This window comes from Falco naumanni, chromosome 4, assembly GCF_017639655.2.
Source record: "Falco naumanni isolate bFalNau1 chromosome 4, bFalNau1.pat, whole genome shotgun sequence".
Classification (NCBI taxonomy): Eukaryota; Metazoa; Chordata; class Aves; order Falconiformes; family Falconidae; genus Falco; species Falco naumanni.
The window spans coordinates 44,192,870-44,220,268 of NC_054057.1; the positions used below are offsets into that span (position 1 = coordinate 44,192,870).

At 38.5% G+C, this 27,399-nt stretch overlaps 1 protein-coding gene across 9 annotated transcripts in view; it reads left to right on the top strand.

Moving 5' to 3' along the window:
- The window catches only part of MYO3A (myosin IIIA), a 126,349-nt gene that overhangs the window by 28,281 nt on the left and 70,669 nt on the right, over positions 1 to 27,399 (top strand). For all 9 annotated transcript variants that reach the window (XM_040592887.1, XM_040592888.1, XM_040592892.1 and 6 more), the window contains exons 4-7: positions 9,379 to 9,483; positions 10,246 to 10,345; positions 24,386 to 24,462; positions 25,766 to 25,911. In XM_040592887.1, the coding sequence (XP_040448821.1) occupies positions 9,379 to 9,483; positions 10,246 to 10,345; positions 24,386 to 24,462; positions 25,766 to 25,911 (428 nt within the window). The remainder of the gene's footprint in view (positions 1 to 9,378; positions 9,484 to 10,245; positions 10,346 to 24,385; positions 24,463 to 25,765; positions 25,912 to 27,399) is intronic.

Genomic DNA, 27,399 nt, shown 5'->3' on the forward strand with positions numbered 1-27,399 from the left:
CAGTGAATTATATTAAATTGTCTTCATGTAGGAGCACAGACATAAAATGAATTATGCGTAGTGTGGACATGATAGTACTCGGAACTACTGTCTGAGCCCCAAATCATATAGAAATAATTCTATAAAAGAGGAAGGTGCTTTGAAATATTTCTTAATTGGTGGAGTCATCAAAACCAACATGGTTGTGAGCAGGCAATAAATGCTGTGAAGGGCTCGCTGTTACCACAGGCTGCCCTGTTTGCTTACAAGATTCTGCGTGTTTTCCAGCACCTCAGCTAAGTTTGCAGCAGTCAAGAGAAATACTTCTGTTGACATTGTTGATCCCAAACTTAGGCCCTACTTTTTCTCCCTAGCCAAGTGAACGGTTTTGTGCTGTAAATGCTATTTTTACCACTACTTCTTTGTATAATGATGAATTGCACTAAGTTTTCTGTGTCAAAATGTTCTGTCTTGTTAAGCTGCCTCTTGCATTTGCTCAGAAAGTGCTGGGCTCTTCTGCTGACCAGTGCCTTTTAGTTTTGTAGTTAGGTTAGCTCTGATTTTGAAAAATTATCCTTCCATTTATTTGATTTTTTAAAAATTACAGCTGTCTTATGCTGTTGCCGGGCTGTGAAGCTGTAGTTGAAGCCCCTTCAGAATTTCTGTTTGTATTTGAATTATCTGGTGATTTAGATCTCAGTTGCTTTACACAGCACTAAAAGCACTTCAGCTGTATACTTTTTTAGGGAGATGTGGACAGGTGATACATTAATTTCTTCACTAGCAACTTTGTAAATGTATTGTATCATAACATAAATACTGTGAATTATGGGGTGGTGCAATATGAAGTTCGTGTCAGGAACAGCTAGCAGGGGGATTCAGCTGGGCTTTGCCTGGTAAACCTCTTGTATAGCACTGTCACCTATTTCCTTTTTTTGTTTTGTTTTGCTAGAGACAAAACAATATTAACAATATTACAAATGTTTTAGAACAGAAAAAATCATCCTTTGAGGGAATGACTTCTTTTTCTTTTTGTCTATGTAAAGCCTAATGCCTTCATTCAATTATGCTGAGTTTGAAAGAAGAAATCTCAAAGAATACAATATTGGCATAGATGTGGCTTTTCCATTTTGACAGTGGTGTGGGGTAGACATATCTATGTCCTGACTGAGAAAGATAAGAGGCTGTGAAGGCCAGCACTGCGTAAGATAGAATAGGCAAACTTCTTCTGGCTGGCTGTCTTGTCAGCATGTGTATGTGACAGAAAATAAGAAGTTAAAAGCCAAACTGAAAGTGAAGAAATCAGAAGCAACAAACAAATGCCCGTGAGGCTGTGACTAACACAGCCCTGGAGGTGCTAGATGATGTAAGAGAGGAAAATTATAAATACCACATGATTTGTGATCACTGAAACTAAATAACTCAGGAAGGATGTCTGTTTCAGTGATGCGTTTCATTCACGCTAAACTGAAAGCATGAATCAACTTTACCTAAAACCACAGAGCATTCTAATGGTTTCTTTTGGTTATGGGTTATCTTGTACTGTTGTTAGGAAAATAGGAGCCACAGTGCACATCTTTGTTCCATTTGAGGTGAAATCAAAACTGTGCTGCACAGACAGGAGTGGTGTATTGAACCACTTGGTCTGTTGAAGGAGCTGATGTAATTCCCTGTAAGTCTTCACAAGGATCTTCAAGTGCTTGTGGTAGGCGTTAGGTGCTGTCAGTGGAACGTGCTCTTTGGCGATAGTATTTGTGAAGACATGTCACACCATAGGCAGAAAATAGGAGTTAATCTGGTCAAAGGTGGCCCTGTGTGACAGCCAGGATTGTGAGATGGACAGTCCATCAAGTTCTATTTTGGAGACAGATGGCAAAGAAAGTGATTCTTGAAATGGCTCTATCAGATTGATTCTGTTCTGATAGAGAAGATAAGATGGAAGGAAATTTGAGGGAAAAAGTCCCCAAAATAATTGTGGTCACTTTCCTGAGGAAAGGAAGGACAGTGGAGCAGCAGAGTAAGGATAGTGGGTTTTAGAAGAGTATGCTTCACCCAGCTTGGGGAACTGGTAGGTACCTGTGCTAAGGAAAAATAGTGTAAAAAATGAAGGAAAGCAGGGTAGCTGGCAGTTGTTGAAAGACATTAAACACACAACAGCAAATCAGCTGATGCAGAGAAAATATAAAAGCACAGCAAGAGACAAATAAGAGTGCATCAGGGTTTGCTTCTTTTAATATTTCAGAATGCCTTCAAATAGGAGAAACAAAAATGCGCAGCTAAGCACAGGCATGTAAGGGTAAGCTCAGAGAGGCTAATGTGGAGAGTGGTAAAGACAAGATTATGTTACTAATACAAGAGAGAAATGAGATACAAGAATCTCTAATGCATGTCTTTACAAAGTGAGGAAAAACAATGACCTAGGGAAATACAGACCGGTCTGTTTAACTTTGTTACCCACAATTATTACAGAACAAATTAATAGAAACCTCTGTAGAAATACCCAGAACACAGTAATGTGGTAAGTGGTGGATTGGATTGGGCCAGAACAAATATTAATAAAATCTCATCTTTTAACAGGGTAACTGGTGTTACCTTGTTAACCTTGTTAAAGCAAGGAGAAAGCAATAGATGAGATGTGTCTTTTGTAGGGATTTGATGTGGTGCCATGTGACATTCTTGTGAGGAAAATGTGGAAATAGAGAAACTTCACATAAACAACAAAGTGGATAACCTCTTTTTTGTAAAACTGGACTCAGTAGTTCACTTTTGGTCAGGGAGACTCTCAAGTAGGCATCTGCTTGTGGTCTGTTTCTCTTCATTAGTAACTTGAGTGATGAAATAAAGTCCACATTAAAAAGCTGGGAGTGGACACCTAGTTTAATTACAGGCATATTGGAGAACAGGATTATATTCACAGTTGTGAATACCAGAGATATTTTTTTGATCAGAGGGGGGGAAAAAAAATCAGTAGATACATGCAAAGTACAGCTATCCGTAGGAAAAAATGGGACATAGCTGATCAGGCAATGGGACTGCAGAAAGGGATTCTCTGCAATGTGGAGAGTGTTCTGTTCTGTTAAGCTTTTCCAGCTAAGGCTTCCATAGGAATCCTGTATGCAGTTTGAGGCAAAATGTGTCACAAACATCAGTGGCAAATTGCAGGCAGTCTAAATTTAGAAAACATGGATGATTTGAAAAGGTTACAGCAACTAACTGTACAGCCTAAAAAAGAGAAAAATCATATATCATGACAGTAGTCTGACAGAGATGATGTTAAATAGAGAATAATGATAATTTATTATCAAAGCCTACTGTAGGGAATGGCAAAGCTAAAGCAGTTTTATTGGAAGCAAAAATGATTCAGGCTGGATAGTGGGAAAAATGCTTTAACTATTGGGCTAGTGAAACACGGGAACAGGCTACTTGGAAAGACTAGTCTCCCTCACTGGGAGATTTTTAGGAGCATATTAGACAAATATCTGTCAAGGACCACCTGAAAGTACCAGATATCTACACAATGCAAATGCAGTGAACTAATTTCTTGAAGTCCCTTTTATGTTTCTGTAGTTCTATGGCAACACAACAGCAACAAATAAGAATCTTTTGCTTTTACAGCAGTTAGTACTAAAAGGAAGGTACAGTTAGCTCAGAGGCTGGCAGTGCTGCTGTACAGCATGCTCACTGGAACAGGTCAGATTATTGATCTATTCTAAGAACAGAAAAAAGTAGGGATTAGTGCCTGAGATGCTTTTAGCATTCTTATGTGCGGTAACATTAAAGCAAGGTTGGACAATGCAACTTTTTCATAACTATCATTCATGCATGCCATAAGTTGTGCACATGTGATGTGCTACCCAGTCATTTATGTCTGTGCAGCCTGTGAAGATGGGCAACGTAGTAATTGTAGTTGCCCTGCTGTTTGCATCCAAGCTACTGAAATAAGATGAAAGCACCTTGACAACTGCAGGATGCAAGCAAATGTTACCTGACAGCTTAGTACTGATGCATGAATCAGGAGCAGTTGGATGATTAAAAGCTGTAATAGCCCTAATAAAAATGCAACTGATAGTTTTCTTAAAAGCAAAGCTGATATTGAATCCTTATTCAGTGGCCATCAGCATCGTGAAGAGCTGAAGAGAGAAATGTATCAGCCGGGGCAGGTGAAGAGTAAGACCCACAAAGAACACCTGCATGACTGTGATGTGATGGCAATCTCAACTGATATTTCATGTGTTAAGGTCATGCTGTTTTATAAATCTCTTGCTGAAGATCGCTTTGCAGTAGCACAGGGTTGTGGCAGATGGGTGGGTGGGGGAGTGTGTGTCATCCCTGTATGAGTCTTTGCCTTTTGAGTGCCAGAAAATCATAAAAGAGGAGCTCTTTGCTACCACTGTAGAACAGTCATAAGCACCTCTTCTGATACAGCTATGTATGGCCATCAGAGCTGCAGCCCTTTCAGGCAGATTTTTCACATGGATCAAGCCTTCTATCAAATTGTTCTTTCCCTTGATCTGAGTACGCAAGATTTTCTTTCAGGCAGGTTTTCAACATGGATGGATCAAGCCTTTCAAATTATTCTTTTCCTTGGTCCGAGTGTGCAAGATTTCCATAGTCCTTTCACCCTGTTTCTGCTATATAAATATCCAAACTAGGGACTGAATATTTTAAAATCCAAATATTATGAAACATAGAAAATTATATCTTGGAAGGAAACTTGGGAGGTTATTTGGTTCAGCCCCCTGCTCAAAGATGATTAAATTCAGTGTTACAGGTTTGCATGGGGTCTTTTCCATTCAAGTTTTGAGTACGGAGATAACACAGACTTGCAGGGTAATCTGTTCCAGTGCTTAACTACTCTTGTTGGAAGATTTTTCCTTTATGTCCAGTAGAAATCTACTGTCTTGCAGTTGGGGATTGTTGCTTCTCATCTTTAGCTGTGTGCCTCTGGGAAGCATCTGTCTCTGTCTTCTCCACCCCTTTTTAGGTATCCTGAAGGGTTCTCTTTACCTCCCTTTTAGTTGCTTGTGTTTGCAGATAATATTTGCATTCTATCAGCGCAGGCACCAAAAATACTGCCAGTAAAGAAAATTCCTGTAAATCACAAGGGAACAATAGAAGAAGTGACTAACATTAAATTGATGAAAATTGCTTATGTACAAAGTTATCAAGGTGGCATTTCGAAATAACGTCCTTGTGGGAGGTTCACTAATATCTTCCTTTATTGTGCCTCATAGGCTGGGTATTTATAAGAGTGTCTCTTTCTACATTAAGTTTATTCAAAGCTTAAAAGACTATTTTTATCCTTTATTGGGGAATTGCAGCCTTTGGAGACTTCAAAAAACAGTTCAAACTCAAGGGCTTTGGTTTTACATGTATTTCACATACCAAAGTATGTGGTATAAGAACCAAACTGAGAAAGTCCATTCAGTTTACACCTTCCACTACTTGTGCTGCCAAACTTGAGCTAACATGCCATCAGCACTTCTCCCATACCAGATTTTTCTGATACGTATCAGAAAAAAACTGATACGAACCACAAGAAATGTGTCTGTGTATACAAGAGAGAATGTTGGTGTGTGTTTTGAGTGTGAGAGGGAGAAACAGAATTATTACTCTCTCCTCCCAGAAGGGCTCATGTCTCATGACAGGTTGAAGGACATTTGATTTGGTGAGTTACTTTGACATTTAGGGTAGGAAGCAGCCTCGTGGCACAGCTCGGGTAGACACATAGCTTCTACTATATGTCATGTCTGTGTCCTGAGTTCTCCACATGTTTATTGTTTTCTGCTTATAGTACCCCTCATCAAGGTATTCTGAGGAGATTTTACCAAATGATGTGAAGTAATGACACAGACTGGTTAGCTATTTGACCATGTGTGTTCACAATGCTTGCAACAAAATAATAGCTACTAGCACCTTTCTTCTCTAGATGTTTCACTGGAAACTAGAAAGATCTTTTTAAAAAGTTATCTCTGTTGCCTTCATGATTTCTTGTCATCAGAGCATCGCAGTTAGCTTAACTTAAACGCAGTAACTTTGGTAAGAGGCTACACAAGTTTTTTACTGTGGACAGCATACTGCTAAGAAGCAGCAGAGATCATGATTGTAAGCTGCAATATTTAACAACACCCAAGGACACTTCCAGTCTGGGATTACTGCTAAATAACGTTTATCCCATAATCTCTCATTGAAGGGCTGTATGAGTTAAGGAAATGTGATTTTATTTTTTTTATTTTTTTATGGTTTGGCGTTTTTTTTCCCTTTTAAGTTTTTATGTCATGAAGTAGATCCTGGTCTACGTCCCCAAGTATAATTTATCTTCCTGTCTACTCAGATTCCCAAGCCAGCATGGTCAAGAACTGCACTGGGCAGGAGTGCTGTAGTTTTCTGTAGCTGCTTCTTTTGAAAGGGAGGAGAAGATCCTGAGATCTTCTTGTTATGAGAGGGACTTTTTATGTGTTTATGATAAGCTTGCATTGAACACATAGGCAATTTGATAGCCTGAGTCAGAAGAAAGAATCACCGTTTGAACTTTAGTTATGTGTATGGTTATAGGGACATGTGACAGCTTCATCTGCAAAAACCAGGCAGTAGAAAGGTGAGTGCAACATTTTACCCATAAGGACTTGCTCAGCCTGTAGAAAAATAGGACAAGATTAATACTAAAGTGTGTCGTCATTGTCGTCATCATTCCCCGCCTCCTGCCCCAGGCAGCACAGAGCACACACAGTGTCTGCCGTAATCTCCTTTTCTAATTGTAGGTGTATTCCAATAATCCCTTTTCCTCCTTATAGCTGCTTACATTCTAATACTTAGCCTTTTTTCGCCTCTTACTCCTGTGCTGGTGGTCTCAGAAAAATACAAGTTGTTTGATATATGTAAAAGTAGAAATCTTTGAGACAGAAGTAGCAAAAGCGAAGTTGCCCTGTGTGGACAACAACCAGCAGGTATGAAATCCTCAGCTGAACTCTGCCTAAGCAGTCACCATGCCTTGGGACTCAGTGGAGGATTTCCATGGTGGTGTGGGTGATTTCTGTTTTTTTTTTTTTTTCTTCAAGACCTGCTTAGCTGACCTTTTACATATCCAGGTTCAGTTTTGATTTGATCTAAAATAACCACAGTTTTAGTATCTTACTTTACCTGATATTTTAGAGAAGTTTTATCTTATAATACAGGTATTTATCTTGTAATAGGGTTTTATATCTTATGAAAGGGATAAAGCAGCATGTTTAAGAAAGCAAAAATTAACATTGTAGACCCAGGCAAATACATTCAGTCTTGCCTTTCCTGCCTAAACATTGAAAAAGGTGATTTCTGAGGTATAGTTTCTTCCTTCTGCCCCGTACAAAAATAATATGTTCTTTTCTGGATTAGTTTTCTTTACCTTGAAGAGAAATACTAGCAGATACCCAGCTCTGTAAAGAAAACAGGAAAAGATCCGTCCATAAGAAGCAAAAACTTACTACTAGATAATGAAGAAAAATAGTTTGAAGAGTATCATATGTGTAATCTATTTCACAGTTGATTTGTCACTTGTCAGACAGTTTTAGTGCCCTGAAATGCAAGTGCATTAAATCAACCAGAATTGTTATCATCCATTCGGTTTGATTAAACATGTCAGTGATGTGGCAAAGTTAAGACAATAGAGTCCCTGGAAAGATAATGTCATGGTAAAAAAAAACAAACCACAAACAAACAAAAAAACCCCACCCAAAACCAAAAACAAAACCCCCAACAACTAGAAAAAGTCAATGGAGAAGGCAGACCAGCATGGCTAAAGACAGTAAATTAAATCCTGCTTGGAAAACTGACCCTGATCCAGCAAAGGGCTTAATCTTGTAATTTAAACATGAGTTCTTCCTTCTCCAAGCATGCTTGTTATCCCACTGAAGTAAGGGTAAGACTGAGTTCCAAGATTGTGGCCGTAGAGCTCAGCATCTGTCAGACCAGAGCTTTCATTGACCTGATGGGGGACACATCTTGCAATAAGATGAATGGTATTTGTGTAGACATTCATGTTGTGCAAGTTCACTGCAACCCAGTGGTTCCAAAGGTAGTCAGAAAATTACTGTTATGTTTGGGTGCAAAGAGCTATAAAATGTCTTATACTGTAAGGTACAAATCTTTTTGTAATTGTACCACAGAAAAAATGTAGAGGTATAGAAGAACAGATTTTAAAATCATATACAAAAGTATCTCATGTGTGGAGTTCTGAGTTGAAAGGTTTTATTGATAAATTATGCCATTGGTTTGAATAGACTTCAAAATCTGTAGTCAAAAGGAATTCCTGTTTTGTGCTACATTGGTAAAATGTCCTATATGGGTATTTTTTTTTCATATGAAAAGCTACTGGATGATGCAGTATAAAACTTAAAATTTGTTTCATTATTCTGTTGGAAGCAGCTACGCCTTGACAGGCAATGGCTCTTCAATCAATGAATATTGTTAGGTGCGTTATGGATAGTTTAAGGGCTTAAGTACCAGTTTCACCTTTGTGGGGATGTAACTGCTACAGTTAGCCACTAAAGTTAGATTGCTGCTCCTTCCTGCGGAAAAATTGTAAGTGATAAAAACGAACATATGAAATATTACAGATTTAAACTAATCTGCTGGTAATGTGTGCTCACTAATCTTTTTAGAGAGCAAGGCCAAACTGCTTCCCATGTATATGGGACTGGTTGCGGGAGTCTAAGGACCGTCCAGTGTAGATTGTGGCTCTGCATCTGGAACAAGAAGCTGACAGGGTTGATGCTACAAGGGCTATAATTAGTCTTACACCTGTGGCCCACCTTGTTTCAGTGGGAGATGAAACCTTTCTTTCCACAGTGCTTCCATAATCTTCCATGATGCCCATCCTTTGTGTATAACATCCTTGAACACTAGGAATTAAGTGTTGCTTGGCAAAGAGGGCAGCTTTCCTCTTGGAAGATTTTCTTGTTGGCGGAATTTCTCTGCTGCCTGTCTTCTGATGCCTTAAATCATTTTATGTTGTATGTAGCTTTTGTACCTGAGAATTGATGCTGTAATAATCTGCATTGCTGGTGAGTTGCACATGATGAATACAAGAAGCAATTAGCGTGACCCACAGAACATGCCTTCACAGCACATTTATTGCACTATAAGCTACTTCTGTTTCAGTGAAAAGCAATCGTGTATATAGGTAAACAGACTGCTGTACTTGTGTTTGGGCAAGAAGAATTAAATGCAGAAAGTACTGAAAAAAATTGGCAAAAGTTGCTGTGTATGTTGTTTGTAAAAATGGTAGACATAAGGACAAATTTGTGGTTTGCCACTTCAATAGGAGCTGATTTGGCTATAAATATGAGAACTACTGAAAACTAAAACCAGATGGCCACTCCAACACTTAATTTCTTTTCATATTCCCCCGATGTTTTGTAGCTGTGCAACGGTGGATCTGTGACTGATCTCGTAAAAGGATTTCTGAAAAGAGGCGAAAGGATGAATGAACTTATAATTGCTTACATTTTACATGAAGCTCTGATGGTAAGATAATCTCTCAGTGAAAGGACAGTCAACATTCAGCTCATATTTTTTTCTTTGAATGTCCCCACTAACATGGCTCACTAGCTTGTATTGTAGCAGTGTTTAATGAAATCAAGGTAATGTGTAATTTAGATGGTTCTTTTTGAACAAGCAAGGTAAAGAGCAATTAATCTGTTTGTTTCATTATTAAAAGAATTAATTTGAATTTCTGACCATTGATTAATTTCCTTAGTAAATACAGTTCTGCATCACAATCGCTTTTCTTTTGAGAAATAGCAGAAATATATCTTCAATTTCTTACGACTAGCTCCAAAATATTTTTATAGCAAGATGATCAACAGATCTAGTGAATTCAAACACTGCTACAAGAATATTTTTGTGGGTAGTCAGGCTCAAGTATCTTTATTTTTCATTTTTTTTAAACTGGAATTTGATGTTCTGCAGCGAAATTTAGGCCTTAGTAGTTTTCTTTGAGTTTATACTCTAAAGGTATAATATATAGTGTAGATTTATAGTGCTTTTTTCTGCTTTTATCTTAAAATTTCTATTTGACATAAATTGAAGCAATTAAAAAATACCTATTGGTCATGGTATGCCAAGTGTTTTTCTAGTAAGAATGACATCTCTGTGGATTTGGGTTAAAAAAAAATAATATCTGGTTTAAGTTTTTTCATACTTTTCTGCTACCTTTTTGTTTCTGCAAATGTAATACAGAGGACAGAGCTGTTAGTAAAAAGTTCTTGTTTACATCCCACCTTCCAGGGACTTCAACATTTGCATGAAAACAAAACTATCCACCGTGATATTAAGGGAAATAATATCCTTTTGACCACTGAAGGAGGAGTCAAGCTTGTGGATTTTGGTATGTTTCCTTATATATACAAAATAAAATAGAGTAAACAAATTGGAAAAGATTAATTATGTTAATTTTTTATGAAGTTTTAATTAAAATTCACTTGGATAACCAAAGTTACTTTTTAACTTGATAGAAATAAAATATTCACAGACTTGGTGTTTTTACAACTTTGGAAATTCTGGCATGGCTAACAAATTGAAGTTATAATGTGGGTAGTAACTACCAAATGCTTTGGGGCAGACATGGTAAGTGAAGTGGGAAAGCGGGTTAATAGGGTTCAACATCAGGTTGGTGTTTAGTTCCTCCAGGACCATGTGCTGATTCAGTGAAATTAGAAGCTGATAGGCAAAAGCTTCATGTTGTATATGAGAGGACTTAGAACTTCCTAGGTATTGTGAAGAATGGGAGAGCTCCACCTCAATCACATACGCTTCAGTAGTTTGATTTGAAATGAAACAAGAGATACTACCTGAAGACAGTAGCGGGGGAGATGCTATACAGATATTCCCTGCTTTCTGAAGTCTGGGAACACTAACAGTTTTGGCAAGCCTGAACATAAGAACTGACATTAATTGAGAAGGGTCTGTTCAAGGCTGTTAGGCCTAAAGCGATTCTTGAATGCTGTCATCTGGTTTTACCACATAAAGGGAAAAGCAAAGACACAGCTAAGTGGATGCAACCTGTTGTTTATTGGCCATACCACAGGGATTTGCCTTAAAAGTGTATTGACTGGTTTTTATGTAAGGAGGGGTATAAAAATTTGCAATGCTTGTTATTATGAACTGTTATCCTCTGGTAGCACGCTGTCTTCTGATGTTTAAATTCAATTTATTGGTCACTACTTCACAGCATAGCAGACAAGTGTAAATATCATGTTTCCATTCAATAGATGGAAAATATTTTTCCTTTACCCTCCTGTTTTGTTAATTGGAATTACTCAATTAATACATAACGATTGCTTAAACTAATCACGAGTTTTTAACTCCCGTTAGTGTAGTGTCTTCCTGCCAGTAGATTGCATTTATGCAACTCTCATTACTTCACACACAGCCCCCCCCCCTCCCCCAACTACTAAAAAGCTAGGGTTGCTAGCTTTTCAGAAAATTCATATATTTATGTTCATTATTTCATGCCTCAGATAAAATCTTCCATTGAAAAGTCTCCAGACTTCCTAAATTATCTGCCATACACCTACTAGTATTTTCTGATAGTCTGGAAGTTTAATGTAAGGCAAGATCAATATCTTTGCCCACAGGTTTTTCAATGTGTTGTGGATACTAATTTTTTTAAGGTGCTGAAGGCAATTAGAGTCATAGAGGATCAATGCTCCTGAAAATTAATTCACTTATGCAGATGTCAAAACACAGAAGCTGTAGTGATGAGGATGTGAATTCTTTATTCCCCAGTTACTGCAATCTACTGATAAGGCTGTAATTGAAAAATAATCTTAAAATCTTGTAGGAAAAATTGTGATGCTGAAGCACAGATGAGAATGTGCACGAGAAACATACATAGATATTTATGTGGGTTGAAGAGGGGCCTATAATATCTGCAGTCTACCCTTTCAAAGGATGACTTTATATATATATATAAAAAGAATATATAGGAACCGCACCTTAACTTAGGAAGAGATCAAAAGTTTCTCTGCCCCCCGCACCCCCCCACCCCCCCCCAAAGCCAATCTGAAGCCAATAATGAGTAGTTTCAAATGGGGAAAATGTATTTAGACTTCATAAAATCATCAGGGAAGTCATGCCATTCACTCTTCAGGCTGATGTTTAAGGTATTCAGGTAGAATTTGGGAGATTTGTGTCTTCTACGTAGGAGGATTTAAATCCACGTTAATCAGATTCCAGGAGTATTTTTTTAGCCAGGAATGTGAGTTGATCAAAATCTCTCATGTTGGTGCTGCTACAGACTGTTGTACATAAAATTTGTTGGATCAAGGACCGAAACTCATAGCCATCTGTTATTATATAAGCCTCTGAATCTGCGGGCTACAGAATGAGATAGACATGCAGGCACAATCTCCTTTTCTCCCAATAAATACTGAGTGGAAGCAAAATTTTTGGTTTAGGTTGAACCATTTATTACATTGTGCCAAACAAACAAACAGAAATAACCCAAATAATCACACAGCTCTTTTCAGCATGCACAGCTTTTCTGTTGTGGAGAGGGGAGCAGAAACACTGGATCAAGGAATACATCAACCACCAAACACCAAACTTGACAGAGGCAGTGGGCCCTTTCCAAAATAATTTTGTGTGTGCCATTCTCCTGTATGCTGGTTGATGATGAGATGTTCCTGAAGAGTGCTTTGCTCTTCTCCGCTGATACTCTTTATGGTGGTTTTCATGTAAACAGGTGCATAAAGCCTGTATCTGAAAGATGGACCTGTGAAGTGCCTTATGGAGCACAGTACTCAAAAAGGACCTATTATCAATCTGTATGTGTTGTGTGGTCGTGTAACTGGAACTGTGTCTTCCCTGCCCCGCCCCCCCCCGCTTTTTTTTTTTTTCACTACAGTTAGGAACTTTTTAAGACTCATAAGCAAAAAAAATAGTTAACTTTCAGTGGATTAAATCACCTTTGAGAATGGCTTTTCTTTCCTTTGTTCTTTTTGTAGTCTCTCTGCTTGGTGTATAGTGTGCCACCATTGTGAGTCCTTTCTTGCACAGCAGTACTGACTTTCCAGAAGCTTCATTTTGTGTCACAATTGATACACATTGCCTTATGGCTGTTGTTTCATGGGTATTTATGTATGCTGTGACCATAGTTTCTGAACACTGCACAGTCTGTAATGCATGACCTTCAGAAGACTTATGTGGAAGTATATTACTATAATTCCCAGTTAACAGCTGGGGATCTGAAACTTTGAGAGACTGACTTGCTAGAGGTGACACAAAAAGTGTGTGGAAAAGCTCTCCCAAAATCCAAGCTAACAGGCTGTTTGCCTTTCGTAAGGTATTGATAGTTAAAGAGATGAGAAAGACTTCGAAAGAATAGCATGGCAGTGCAGTACCTCACCCGGATTGCTTTGAAGAGTGAAATCCTTGTTTTCCCTTAATATTTTGCTGTAATATTGTTTAATTACTCCCGTAATATCCTTGTACCTAAGAAACATCTGATCCCAGTTGATAGATTAATGATCAGATCAAGTAAATGAGTTTAGAACATCTCTGCAGCAATGCTTCTGAAGCCCAGTTGCTTATCAAGGAGCTTCCAGACAGAAGTTTCAGCTTAAACTGTCCAAGCCACAAGAAGTTTAAAATACCATTACCGGGGAAGCATCCTTTCTGCTCACATACATACCGTGCGATAATTGAGATCGGCAGAGACAAACAAAATCATTCTTCTTTACTACAGATAATAAGTAGCAGCCAAGGGGATCTACTCTAAGCACATCCCATGATCACAGATTCAGTTGCTGAATTCAGAGAAGAAGGTTGACTGAAGGCAGTTTTGCTACCTGAACATTTGTGGGAATTAGTTGTAAAAGGTAGAAAACCTTTGGAGAAGGATGTTATGCCCGAGAATCTCAGCAATTATATTCCAAGCAAGGAGCATCCTCTACTGTATCAATAGAAACAATAAATAGCTGCACTACATTCAAGTGTAGCTGCTATGTTTTCAATATCAGGTATGTTGATATACATTTACATTAAAGTGAATTCCCTGCAGCACTTTAAAGGGTGACAGCTATATAATGTATCATATAAAAAGAGTTGGAGGCAAGCAAGGTGTGAACCAAATTCCCTTTTTATAAATATTCTTAATTATATTCACAGTTGCTTATTAGTGTTCTGGAAAGGAAATTTTTTACATCTGTTTCTCAGAACTCTGGTTGTATGCAGTGGATTAATGTTAAAAAGCCAGATTTCAGAAGAAATTCTAGCCACTAAAGGTGCAGAAAAAATTCTGGAATTTCTAGCATGTAAATCCATATTAATTTAATGAGAGATACCTTTTGAAAATCTTGTGACAAATTTATCTGCAGCCTTTTCAGCCTAAATATCTTTCAGTGTCTGACCTTGTTTCATCAGTTAAAAAATGGCCTGAAGTCACTTGCACACATAGCACACTTCATCTGTAATAAAAATTCATATATTCATCTGCCTTTTACAATGTGTAACTAATTCCATAGGGAACTGAGTGTTTAACACCTGCTTATGCTGACAAATACTTGCTTCTTTTAATATTCCCTCTCAGTTAAATTTCTTTTCTTGAAATCAGGATGCTGCATAGGGCCTTTCATGTATTAAATAATGTTAGTCGAAGACATAGTTCCTATTTGGCAATTCTAAGATGTCAAGTAATGTGCAGTTCCAAAATGGGAGAAGAGAAATTGAGCTGTGTTGTTATTGTTATTATTTTAACTTTGGTCTGAAAAAGTCCAAATGACATTTCATTTTGAAAGACTGGACATGTTTCTGAAATCCCCAGCTATTGCAGTGAGCCTGGGAGCTTGAAAGCCAGAGCTTTTCGTGCTTATTGAAAGAAGAGGATCCTAGAGGATGCAATTCCCTATCAGCAAACTAGACAGGTTGCTGATGTGCAGGGAGTCATGGAGCAAAGAATCATTTTTTCCACTAAAAGTTTTGAAACATCAACAGTCACATGGCAAGTGATTATTTTAGCTAAAAAGAGGAGAGTGTAATGCTGATGGAAAATTCCTCCTCAGCTATGTTTTTGAGGGTTGACCTTGTAGGTTGATAGTCTTGAACAGGAGCAACGTAGCTCATACTTCTATGGGACTGCTAAAGCCTGCTGTCACAGACTAGAAGTATCTCGAGATGCACAGCTGTTGCCTTGGAAATGTCCAGAAAAAATGTAAGTCTAAATTGTACTTCACCACTTAGGCAAATGCATAGTTTTCCAGCAGCACTGTTCCTTGCTGAAGGCCATGTCTTTCTGTGCATCAAATGAAAACATACTTTCTAACCACATGTAATTAGAATGTTGACATTATTACCATGAAAGGTCATTGGAGGAAAAAAAGGTCAGACATCTAGATGGATATTAAAAATATTCAAGTTCCCATAATGAAAATAAGAAGTTGGAGGACTCATTAAATCTTTGGAATTCAAGCTTATTTTTAACTACAAGAGATCTCATGATTCCCCCAGGTTGGCCCAGTAATTTTTCTGTGGGAAAGGGATATTGAAAAGAATTGGCACTGTCCGTTCTCAGTTTCTTCTTAAGCATTTCATTAATGGTATCTAAAACTCTCTGGATAAGCAATACGTAGGAAAGATCTAAGATTTTTTTATAGGTAAAACAGGTTCCAGTGGAAGACGTGGAAACAAGGTAGTGTAATCTCACTGCTGCTGGCAGATGGTGGAAAATTACAAACTGTTCTGCATGCAGTTAATAGAATAATGACTTCAAGGGTTCCTTTAGTACTGTGGATAAAGTGATTGCATAATTAAAACATGCATTGTAATATGGAATATATTGTGAAGATATGGTGATTTTTGTACTTCAAACATGCTTAGTTTGCATTTTTCTGCTTTTGTTTCAAATGTTAGAAGTGTTGGATTTAAAAGTGGTATGTGAATATTGTCTTGGCATTCTAAATGCAGTTTCAGATATCACACTTTGCACGTAGCTAGCACAATTTTATCGTGGATGTAAAGTAGACTGAGTCAACTACAGATTTAATCTGAGTATGACTTATTGGGAAAAAAACAGAATAGGGAAGGAATACTGTACTGTTCTATTTAGACATACTGAAAACTGCCATTACTTTGTTTAATACTTGAACTATCTCTTCTATGTATTTGGGAAACTGCAGGTAGACAGAGGTCAGCCTTTGTGTTTGGAATGTAATAGGGTTATTATTTTGTTGTGGAGAAGACAATCTTCTTCTTTTAAAGCTATTTGAAGTCATCCAAAGTTAAAAGCCAAGGACATCTTAATGCTGGCATTTCTGGATGGCTGCCTGATTATTCAAAATTGCAATTTGGTGAAACAAGACAATTGCAAGACGCTTTTTGGTAGTGTATTTTTATATTAACTCTATTTTTACTTTGAAATGCATAAATAGTTTCATTTAGGCAATAGTAAATGAAAGTATTAAGTTCATGTCATAATTCATTTGAGTTCATAAAATAAATTTCTTTGAGTTTTTTCCCCCTAGAAAGACTGTGTAGTAGTTCTCTCAGCATTCTCTGTTGTGACTCCAGTACTGGTGTGCTACTTATTCTTTACAAATTATTGAGTGTTAGTAATGCTTTACCACTGCTAGTGATCAGTAACAATTGATCAACATAAGTTAGAATGCATAGGTGGTTTTTTTATGTTTTATTGCATCATATTCATGCCAATTCAGATACAGAAATACAGGCCAAAATATTTAAAATTCTGAGACTATGCTAAACAAGTTGAGTTTTTGAAGTGTGGATGAGCCAGCAGCTGCTATAATAACAAAGCAAGAGTAGTAAAATCAGTTATACTGTACAGTATACTGCCCAAAATAATAGGAACAGTCTCAAAGTAATTAATGAGCCCATGGTAGGATTCCATCCTAATAGTTCCATCTGCTTAATTTCTCACCTCTCCTGGTTTTCTGATGCGTGAGAGAGCTTTCTGCTGGTTTTGTGGGGAAAGCATCTGAAATCTTGGGTCAGAGATTGGGGAGGGAACCACAACACTGAGCTTCATCCTTTCGTCATGACTGCTCACTAAGTCTTGTGTTACCTTGCTGTGATACAGTACTATGGCTTCTCCCTACCATGAACAGACTTGATAGATGCAGTTTGTTGACTGATCACAGATCAGTCTAGCAAACCCTGTGTGGCACATGGTGTGGCAGAGGGAGAGAAAGTTCACAGGACTGTGCTGCAAATGCACACAGTACAGGTTTGGCTGCAATGGATTGGGAGTCTGGAGCCACCTTGTGCTCAGTGGGTAGGTTGAAAAGTCAACTGTGAGTGATCCAAGTTTGAGTATTGGGGCATTTGGGGGAAGGATATTTTAATCTCTGTCCCTTTTAATATATACCGTGGTTCCCAGCCTCACATATCCTGCTGACATTGAAGAGGAGCTCAGCGTGACCTTGAGTAGTTTTCCAAACTTTTGTAGATTACTTATTCTGGAGTAGTCAGAATATCCTATTGTGTCTCTTCCGTCGTGCCCTGCATTAGCTAGAAATGCTGTCTGAATCATTCTGCAAAAATGAAACAATTAATTAAAATAATTTAATTTGAAAGTATCCAAAACTAAATTAATCTTTCTGCCCTTAGCTTACTTTAGGCAGTGAATCATAGCAAGACTTGTATTTGCCTTAGTCATTCTAGCATGTATCCATAATAAAGCTGTCTGCTTCACTGATTCAGATCAAAACCAGACTGTTATAGTGTTGTCATTTCTGCATACCATATAGCATGACATTCATATGTTGCTTCTAAAAAGCGTAACTAGGGGACAGTGGCAGAATCCAATAAAAGTAAAGGACTTTGAAGAAGGCTTTCTTCGTGAGCAGCTTGTCAAACTGCTTTGAACCCAATCAGAGTAATAATTCTGATTTTTTCAGACCAGGGTTAGCAGGGATAAGATGGATTGCATTGACTTGAGCTGTGGAACATTTTCATTGTTGAATGTTTAATTCTTTGTTGAAGGCTTAGTCCTTAAAAACTTATTTTATGGGCCATGTGTGAATGAAAGCCTTTGTGCTGTCCAGTAACACAAAAAAAGTAATCACGTGGCCAAATGCTGTATCCAGGATAAGCTGTTCACTTGGTCTTTCAAATATTTTCTTCTACTAATTCACATAAAGATGTCACTGATGGCTTAAACATTAAAGAAGCTTGATACAGAAAGCTGGTGTCATATGCCAGAGACACATGAAGCAAGAAAACAGCCCTTTGTGGCCAGCAAACACTTGCTTTGGGTTTTCTCATGGGTCACAAAATAGTCATCTTGTGAGGTTATTAGAAACCTTCTGGTCTCACCTGTGTATACTGAAACCTATTAATTTTTACCTGAACTTTGAACTCAATCAGTCATTTGTACTGAAGTATTCCGGTCTTTAGGTATTCTAAATATTCTGTCCCATCGCCATAGATGTTACAGTAACCCAGATAATCTTGACAGGAAAACCAGGTCATATAACAAGGAGAAAAATCTCCAGGGTTTTCCCAGTCATACAGGGAAAAAATTCCTTTTTGGATCTCAGAAATGGCAGTCACTTTGAAATCTGTTATTTAAGGAAGGCAGCGTCTAAGAAGGAAGGCTTTCTCCACCAGCATACTGCAGCAGATTGTGTGTAGCTGCACAGATCCCCGAGGCTCCAGAGAAGACTAGTTCTCCTATCTAAATACATCTGGCCAATTGTGCATCCCTTTCAGGAAACCAGCTGAAGCCCCGAAGCATGAGATTTGATTAGAAGCATTGGCCTTGTGCTGCACTGAACAGTCAGGAGCATGTGGAGAGCAGCCCATGGTCACCTGCTCTACTGGCAGCCATGGAGAGAGGGTGCAATCAGAATTGTAGACCAAGGGAAGCTAGAGTACATTGCCACACCGTCCTGCCCAATCTCCTGTAATATGAAAGTTCTCCGATTTCTTAAAGAAAGAAGCTATATTAAAACCTTTTGTTTAAAAAAGATTATGTATTGTATAGATTTAGTGAATGTTCTGCCTTTTTTTGAGTCACTATTTGCTATTTTATTATCAGTATGTACCTTGTAATGATTCTGCATCTGGTTTAGTATTTCCATTTTGTTCCTTACATACCTAAAAATGCCTTTTCTTTGTCCTTAATCCTTGTGGTGAGTTTACTATGAAAGTCACTGGACTTCAGTGCCTCTAGTTTCCATTTATATCACTCTATATTTTTTAGTACAGATTAACTATTTTATCCCCTTTTGCTCCGTGCCTCTTGGTTTTATAGTGAACACTATGGATTTTTCATCTCCCAGGTAGTTCATGTATGTGGTCTTGGATACTAAGCTTTTGATCTTTCTGGAGTTGTAAAGCGCCATTTGGTTATCTTTTGGATATACCCTGTTTCAGTTAAAGATTTGCATCTGCAGCAGATGTTTGGGGAAACTGTAGTTTTCATCATTAAAACAGTAGGTGCATTAAAATAATGCATAAAGGCAGGGAATGTGGTGACAAAGGGCATGGAAAAGGCTGAGGCACTCAATGTCGTCTTTCCCGTGGTCTTTACTTCTAAGACTGGCTTTCAGGAATCCCAGATCCCTGTGATGGCTGGGAAAGTCTGGAGCAAGGCAAAGTTACCCTTGGTAGAGAGGATTGGTTTAGGGAGCATGTAACAAAACTGGACATAAGTAAGTTCATGGGACCTGGTGAGATGCACCCAAGAGTGCTGACTGAGGTAGCTGGCAAATGTCGCTGCAAGGTCAATGAGGTTGGGGGAGGTTCCTGAGAAGTGGAAGAAAGCTATTGTCACTTCTATCTTCAAGAAGGTCAGGAAGGAGGATTCAGAGAACTACAGGCTGGTCAGCCCTACTTTGATCCCTCGGAAGGTGATGGAGCAAATAATCCTGGAAATAATTTCTAAACATATGAAAGACAAGAAGGTGATTGGAAGTAGGTAGCATGGATTTATGAAGAGGAAGTCATCCTTCATAAGATAATGTTAACACTTTTCAACTTAAAATGCTGCTGAAAATTCTACTTTTTTGGCTCCTCATTTTAGCTTTGTTTCCTACTTCTTTATTTCCATCTTACTGATTAGAACCCAATTTTAGTTCTAAATTTAATGTGACCACTTATCACTGAGCAGAAGTTCTGAAGCATGCTTTTCTGTCAATAGGTCACCCAAGGAAACAGTATCGCCTCTGCACTCTTCATTTAAAAGTTCACTTTTAAAGTCAGTTAAAAGTCTATAAGGAATTCTAATTATTGACATTGTTTCAAAAGGGTTCTGAAACATCTCTTGTGAAGTCATCAAATCAACCACTTGTGTCTTTATGGCCTTTTAGTAACATTTTCTATTAAATATCTTTATGCTTTCAATCCGTGCTAAATAATTAGACCTGGAGAAGCTCTGTGATCTCCCTTTACATCCCTTTAGTGGGGGTGCCACCATACTTGCAATACAGTTGCCTGTGGTTACGCATCTGGTGTGTTGTGATGTTTGACATTTGGACTATCAGAATTGCTTTGTTTTAATCGTGCTTTTTCCTTGTTGTCATTATGGAGTTCAAAGGAACTATGTATATTACTTTTTTAGCATGTTTTGTGCATTTGCGATGATCTGTCCGAAATTATCCTGCCTGGATATGTACCATTAGCCCAATACAACCTGCAGCAAGCAATGAGACGATGTCAAAGATATTTTTGCAATTATAGAAGAGTTGAGTTATGATCCCACCATTGTTGAATAGGAGGTAGCTACTTCCCTGTCTGCATCCTGATAAGAATGTTGGCTGCTTCTCAAAGTAAAGCTTAGGATGCTAAAGGAAAACCTTAAGCTGTTAGGATCTGTCACCTCCAGATCTAGTGAAAAGGTGGAGCGGAGTGATGTATGAGGGACTGCCTTCACACCCTTGGACAGAGAGCCAAGGAAAGAGAGGCCGCTTTTTGCAGCAAACAGCATGGAACAGGAATGCCAAAACCTATCTGCCAGCAGGCTTAAGGGGAATGCAGTGGAAGGTGCTGCTGCTATTTTACATCTCTTTTCTCTAAGGAGGTTAAAAAAATGTTGGGAAATAATTCAAAGCATTTCAGCCTGCTTAGATCTGCAAAGTTAACAGTGTGTGCAGGTTTTGCTTGGGGAATGATTGAGTTGCAGATTCTTGATCCAGAGAAGGTCACAATGAGGATGCTTTGGTAAGGAAGTGGACACTGAAGGCACAAATGAAGAAGGGTTATGGAAGAGGCAGCCAGAGGCAGTGTGGTAGCTAGAGGCTATCACGGTGTGATGGCTTTGGCGTAGGGTTTGTGGTTTTCTGTATAAATACAGTAGCTGGCATGTTGGGAATGCAGTCTCCCTGCTGTGTGCCAAATGTGAATTCAGTACAATTTTTTAGGGCTCACCATTCCCCCATTAGCATCAGCCAGTAAATTGTGCATACCTCTGTCACAGGACATAATCATAAAATGATGTTGTACAGCCTCCCAGTTTAGATCAGAACAGTGTCTACTCAGATTGGGTGCTACTATGAGACAAATCTTTCCTAATAATAGGGAGCTCATTTCTGCACTGTTTGACTTATTATTGAGTGCTAAGGTCATAACTAGGTGGCTTTACTTTCAACGTTATTTCAATATGCCAGTTCTTGCATTAATAAGCTTGTATAATACTCATGGTATAAGTCTGCTAATTTCCAGTTTTTATTAGTAAACTAATGCCTAAAAAAAGAAAAAGAAGAAAAGCTTTTTTCCAACTATATGCACAATATTTCCTTTTGGATATTGTGTGCATTGGTACTATTAATGCACTTACTCAGCTCTTCACTTTCATAAGATTTTATATTTGTGTGTAATAGAATACTATGTTGTGACCTATTTTTAGATTTTATTAGGAGAATATTTGACTTGTTTTGCAACAAAGCAGTAGTAAAGGGGAAGGGGGAGGAGCAAGATGGTTTTTTTTAGGAAATATACAAGTTAAAAAAAGCTGGCCAGCTATATGCTTGACTGGTTACTGAAATGCTGGAAGAAATGTTACTAACTGTGGAATTACAGCATCTTTCCTCTATACACAGAAAAGGCCCAAGGAAATAGCATTTGTCATAAGACCTACACTCCATAATCTGAAATGCCACTTTACTGCTAAGAGCAAAAGGATAAAAAAAACAACCAAACAAAAAGCACACAAAAACCCCAAGAGCCTAAAAAATTTAGTGGTGAACAATTCAAGTTAAATCAGCATTTTACTGAAGTAAAAAAAGAGAGAGGAGGAAAAAATCCTTCAGTTTATTTAATAATTACAGTTCAAAAAGAAAAAAAGCCAACAGTGCAAAGACAGAGAGGACTGTGCACATTAATGCTTCTTTTATATTTTGTTCCTTATCTCCACAGAAAGTTACTATTTATAAAATCTGACACTGGAATCATAAAAATCTAGTTGGTGCCTTTCTTTGCCTGCAGCTTTGAATCCTGTTTCCTCCTCCAAGGCTGCAAAACAGAGCTTAGCACAGGGGACTCCCACAACAGGTAGAAGGGGAGAGGGAAGCATAGCCTCCTCCTCCTCCAAAACCAAGGGTCACATAATGATGTCCATTGGCATCACTGCAATGGTGGCAGACCCGTGGTGATGCGTGCTTACTGCTTGCTTTCTGAATAATGTGTCTTGCCAAGGGCACGGGACAGCCACAGACTCCATGAGCCGGAAGCTGGATCTCAGACAGCATCTTGAGAGAGCAAAAACAAAGCCCCTGCTTAGCCGAGCTGAAGTAGGATTGATGGACTTTGCGCTAAGACTCACATTGTCCTGCTTTCCGTGGTGCAAATACTGTGTATTGCCTTTCTGCAGGCATGAGGAGAGAAGGAGGTTCAACTTTCTCAAGCTTGGAGTAGACTAGAGGGAGGCAGCCACAAAAGCAATTGGTTGCGTTTGTCTCAAAGGAACAGGCAGGATCTTTCTTGCTGCCTTATTTTCAGCTGTTATTTACATTTCTGTGACAGACAAATGCAAATATTTTGTGAATCAGAGCTGAACACATAGCTTTAGAGTAAAAAAACAGATCAAGCCCTCTATGGTTTCTTGAGCCCCACTGAAAAAAAACCCAAAACAGTCAAATTCTGTCTAGGCAAAGTTTTAGTTAGTATTTCCACTGGGCAGGTAATGTGAATTGCTTTTGTTAAGAACCATCTACAGAGTTTCAGGAAGATAAGGTCAAGTGTGTTCAAACCAGATGATACAGAGTTGAAATTGGCCAGTGGCGCTCACTGAAGGGTCATGTATTTCAGAATAATGAAATGGCATTCACAGGGTGAAACCGAGTCTTCTTACTTTTTTAAAGAGAAAGCAGATATGTGTATGAAGGCAAAATAAGTGAGCTTTAGTGTCAACCAGAGTGAGGCTGGAAGAATTGCAGAACACAGCACCTTTGTTGCCATCCATGATAATCAGCACTTCAGAATACGCCTCTGGTGGACCTCACAGTTGACTTACTCAAATCCATAATAGTTCAGGACTTGCTAGCTGAGGGGGCTTTTTTTCTCCGTGCATGGACCTCACAGTTGATTGTGACTCATAAATCCCTGATAGTCTGGGACATGCAAGCTGAGGGGCTGTTTTTCTCCATGTGTTGTACTCTTCTCTTTGCACACACTAGATATTTCCAACCAACATACCCTTGTTTTGTAAGAAAGGAAATTGGTGGCAGGCTGGTCAGAAGTGTGCTGCAGCCTACTCCAATTCCCAATATTTCAGTGTCTTTTACTTTAAAACCATAAGGAATCTTTGGACTTCACTTTAGAGTTCACTTTCCAGCTCTTGGCCTGAAATAGTTAATTCCTTAAAGTACAGCTCATGTTACAAAGCTGATTTACAGGCATTTGATGTTGCTTTGAGAATGTGCTTTGAACATGGAGGGACTTCTGTATTTGTAAGAATTTTTGAGGTTTTGCTCTCTTGTTTCTTTTTTATGGCAGAGCAGCTGAGGGATGAGGATAAGTATCTTTTATAGTGTTCAACCTGGAATATATAAATAATGAAACAAGAAGTCTAGTATCAGTACTGAGCATTAAAAGAAAAAAAGAATCTGTGGAAGGTACAATACTTCCCCCCCAACGCAAAGGGCTTTATTGCTTCCTAAAACAGGATATAAAAAAAACTGGAATTAGCCAGTCAAAATATGTGGAGTCAGATTACTAATGAAATGCTCATTTGGGACTGGATCCTGGTCCTGCTGAAGACACTGGAAACAAAGTATGCGGAGAACCTCAGCTGAAATGCTGGGTACCTTTGAGGACTGGGCCTCCCTTTCCAGGGAGCTGGGAAAATGCACTTGAGATTCACCTGCAGAGGAAGTAATAGCATGACAAGACAAGGATGTCACCGTTCAGAAGGGCTGTCTTGGATGGAAATAGCAATTGCTCTGGTTATAGCTTCCCTTCGTTCTTCCAGGTGTGTCTGCTCAGCTGACCAGCACTCGACTCCGTCGGAACACCTCCGTGGGCACCCCATTCTGGATGGCTCCAGAGGTTAGATTCATGTTTCAAAACATTTTGTCATGGGTATTCAAGCTGATGCATTCTGCATTTCTGCTCTTTCTTTGTCTTTCTTCCTGACTACTGGTACTTTCGCCAAATGAAATAGTAATGTAATTTTTTAAAGTGTTTTAAACCTTCTTTCCTACATGTTTGCAAAGATTAAGTTAAAATGGGATTTATTTTTGAAATTGCAAGGTTAGAGCCAGAGAGCAAGATGTTGAATTGCTTACGAAAGTGTTAAAGAAGGCAGAATACTATCACTGATCCTTTCCAGCCTTCCAGACTCTGAAACTATGGCTGTCACATTTCCCCATGGATGGAAAGAGCCCAGGGTGGTACTGTAATACATTATAGCTTTTATTTTTTGATTTCTACACCTGAAAAGTTTTTAATACTATATATCCATAGCTGACAGCAAGAAATGGACAAAGCTATTATCAGTGAATAAGATGTACTACATATCTTTGGAGATTTTTCCAGCCTGAAATTGAAGCATATAAAGATATATTTTAAACTGAGGCAGGAAAAATATTTCGTTATAAATAAACCTATGTACTTACATTACTTGTGTGCACATACATGCGTATACATATGTTTGTAGCACTTGAAACGACTCTGTACACATGTGTTTTTATAAACATATTCTGTTTATACACAGTGGTCTAGCCACATAGCTAACAGCATACGTGTTAGTTTAGACCAACTAATGTGTTGAAAAATGGGAGGAAAAATTCTAGATTCATCCAGCACTGTGGATGAGCTGAGATATATATGATGCTAAATACATTTGCAATAATCCAGTGGCAAACACATTGTTGAGAAATTAACTTGATCTTGAAATTGGCTGATTTGGCTGAATAAAGACACAGCAGGAAACAGTGAATTCAGCTTCTGCTTTCCTGCTTTTTTCACTTCATAGAGAGAGCAATAGACCTCCATTAGTTACTTTTCAGGAATAATCCACAGAAAAGAGATTTAGGGTTGCTGAGTTTCCTTCTTCCCTCAGGCAAGGGTTGCAGTTTACTACCTTCAGCTGAAAAAGCCAAGGATTTGCACCATTTTGTCAGATCAGGGAACATCTGGTCAGAGAACCTGGTGTTCATGGACATCTGCTTTCTCTAGTTTAAGCATTGCTTTTTTTTGGCAACAGAATGCTTTAGCTTGCTAAATATGTGCAAACCTGTTTATCTCACCAAGTATCTCCATCCTGTAAGGGGTTCCCCTAGCTGTGGGTGTACTCCTGAATTTGGACATTTGACCATTAAATGACCATCCCAGTCTTTTACTCCAACAGGTGATTGCCTGTGAGCAGCAGCTAGATAGCTCCTATGATGCCAGATGTGATGCATGGTCACTGGGTATTACTGCAATAGAGTTGGGAGATGGAGATCCACCCCTTGCTGATTTGCACCCTATGAGGGCACTTTTCAAAATACCAAGGTAATATCTTGATGTGTTTATTTCCTGCCGGGTTAGGCTGAACTTTTCCCTTAACTGTTACTTTCTTCAAACTTAGACTGTATAAGTTGGTGAAGTTTCTTCATATTATTTATGCTAGGAGGAGGTTAGAAAAACTTTATCCAGCTGTATTTTCTGCAGACTGTACTTCAGATGTGTTCACATTGAGAAGTTCATAGCTGTCCGTGGCTATGTTTGAGAAGAAACCATAAGGCCTTCTCCTGAGTGGACTGATGCCCAATGTACGTGAGCACAGGACTTAGCCGGGTCCCATATATTCTGTTACAAAGAATGACTAATGATGGCAATACAGAGCCTGAGTGTGCCACTGTGGTGAACAGACCCCATACCTGTCCTCAAGAGTTAGCTCATGTCCTTTGAAGCAAAGTATTTTTCCACCACTCACATACATTTAAACTGCCACTTTTCATTAGTTTGTGCTGCTCCTGGCAGTTCCAGTGTTGCTGTCCTCAGACAGTGCAAATAGCAGCTTCATTCATGTTTTCTTTGAAGCTGGAGATAAAAGTACCCAAAGTGCCACTTACAGTGTTTCAAAGAACATCAATCTCAAAGTCTGTAGGGGATGATTGCACAACAGTTCATGGATTTCACTCTTAACAGTTGGAGCAGTACCACAATATTTGAGACCACATAGTACACATGAGTTCTTCAAGTCCTCATCCGAGTCACCCAAACAAGTTTAAATTACCTTCAGGTTTAAGAAATCTTGGCTGACTTGGAAGAGAATGAATGCTCTTCTTACCTTTACTTGCTATGGGAAAAGCAGTTACAAACTGCTGCGGTCAGTCATTTCAGCTAGGCCTTCAGAAAAACATCTGGCTTATGCCCTTATAAATACTGGGCACCTTCCTGCCCTGGAGCACATATAAGATTAACATCCTTTCATTCCATTAAGTAAAACCTGAAGGTGATAGAGTAAACGTTAAGCGTCACTTAAAGAAAAGCAGTTATGATGATTGAGAATAGAAAAATCACCTCGTCTACAGGTCATTCCTTTTGTCTTTATGATTATACTCAGTGAAAATGGCACCTCTGAATGGAAGACTATTGAAACAATTTGAACCAAATTAACACCTAGAATAAACAGCTCTAACAACAGAAAAGAAAGTAGTAGTATTTATTTACAATAGATCTGTACTTAGTCCTTCAATTCTAATTTTCGTCTGATAAATGAGAAGCAGTTAATAAAGAGCTAGTTCCTTCTGACACTCTCTTCAGCAAGTTGATTAATTCAGTCCTTCTGGGAAAACTTAAAATAGATATAATTTTTTTTTTAATTCTCTTAAGAAGGTGTATTGTTTCAGGCTTGAAAAGAGAAACTTGCCATTACAAGTGAATAGTGATTAATGGGTTGTTAGTTTCATTTCCGTTTATTGATTTGATTGAAAAAATTACAGTGATTCTTAGTTAGTTATGCTTGGTAGCTCATCTCCATGCTATTTCTCCTTG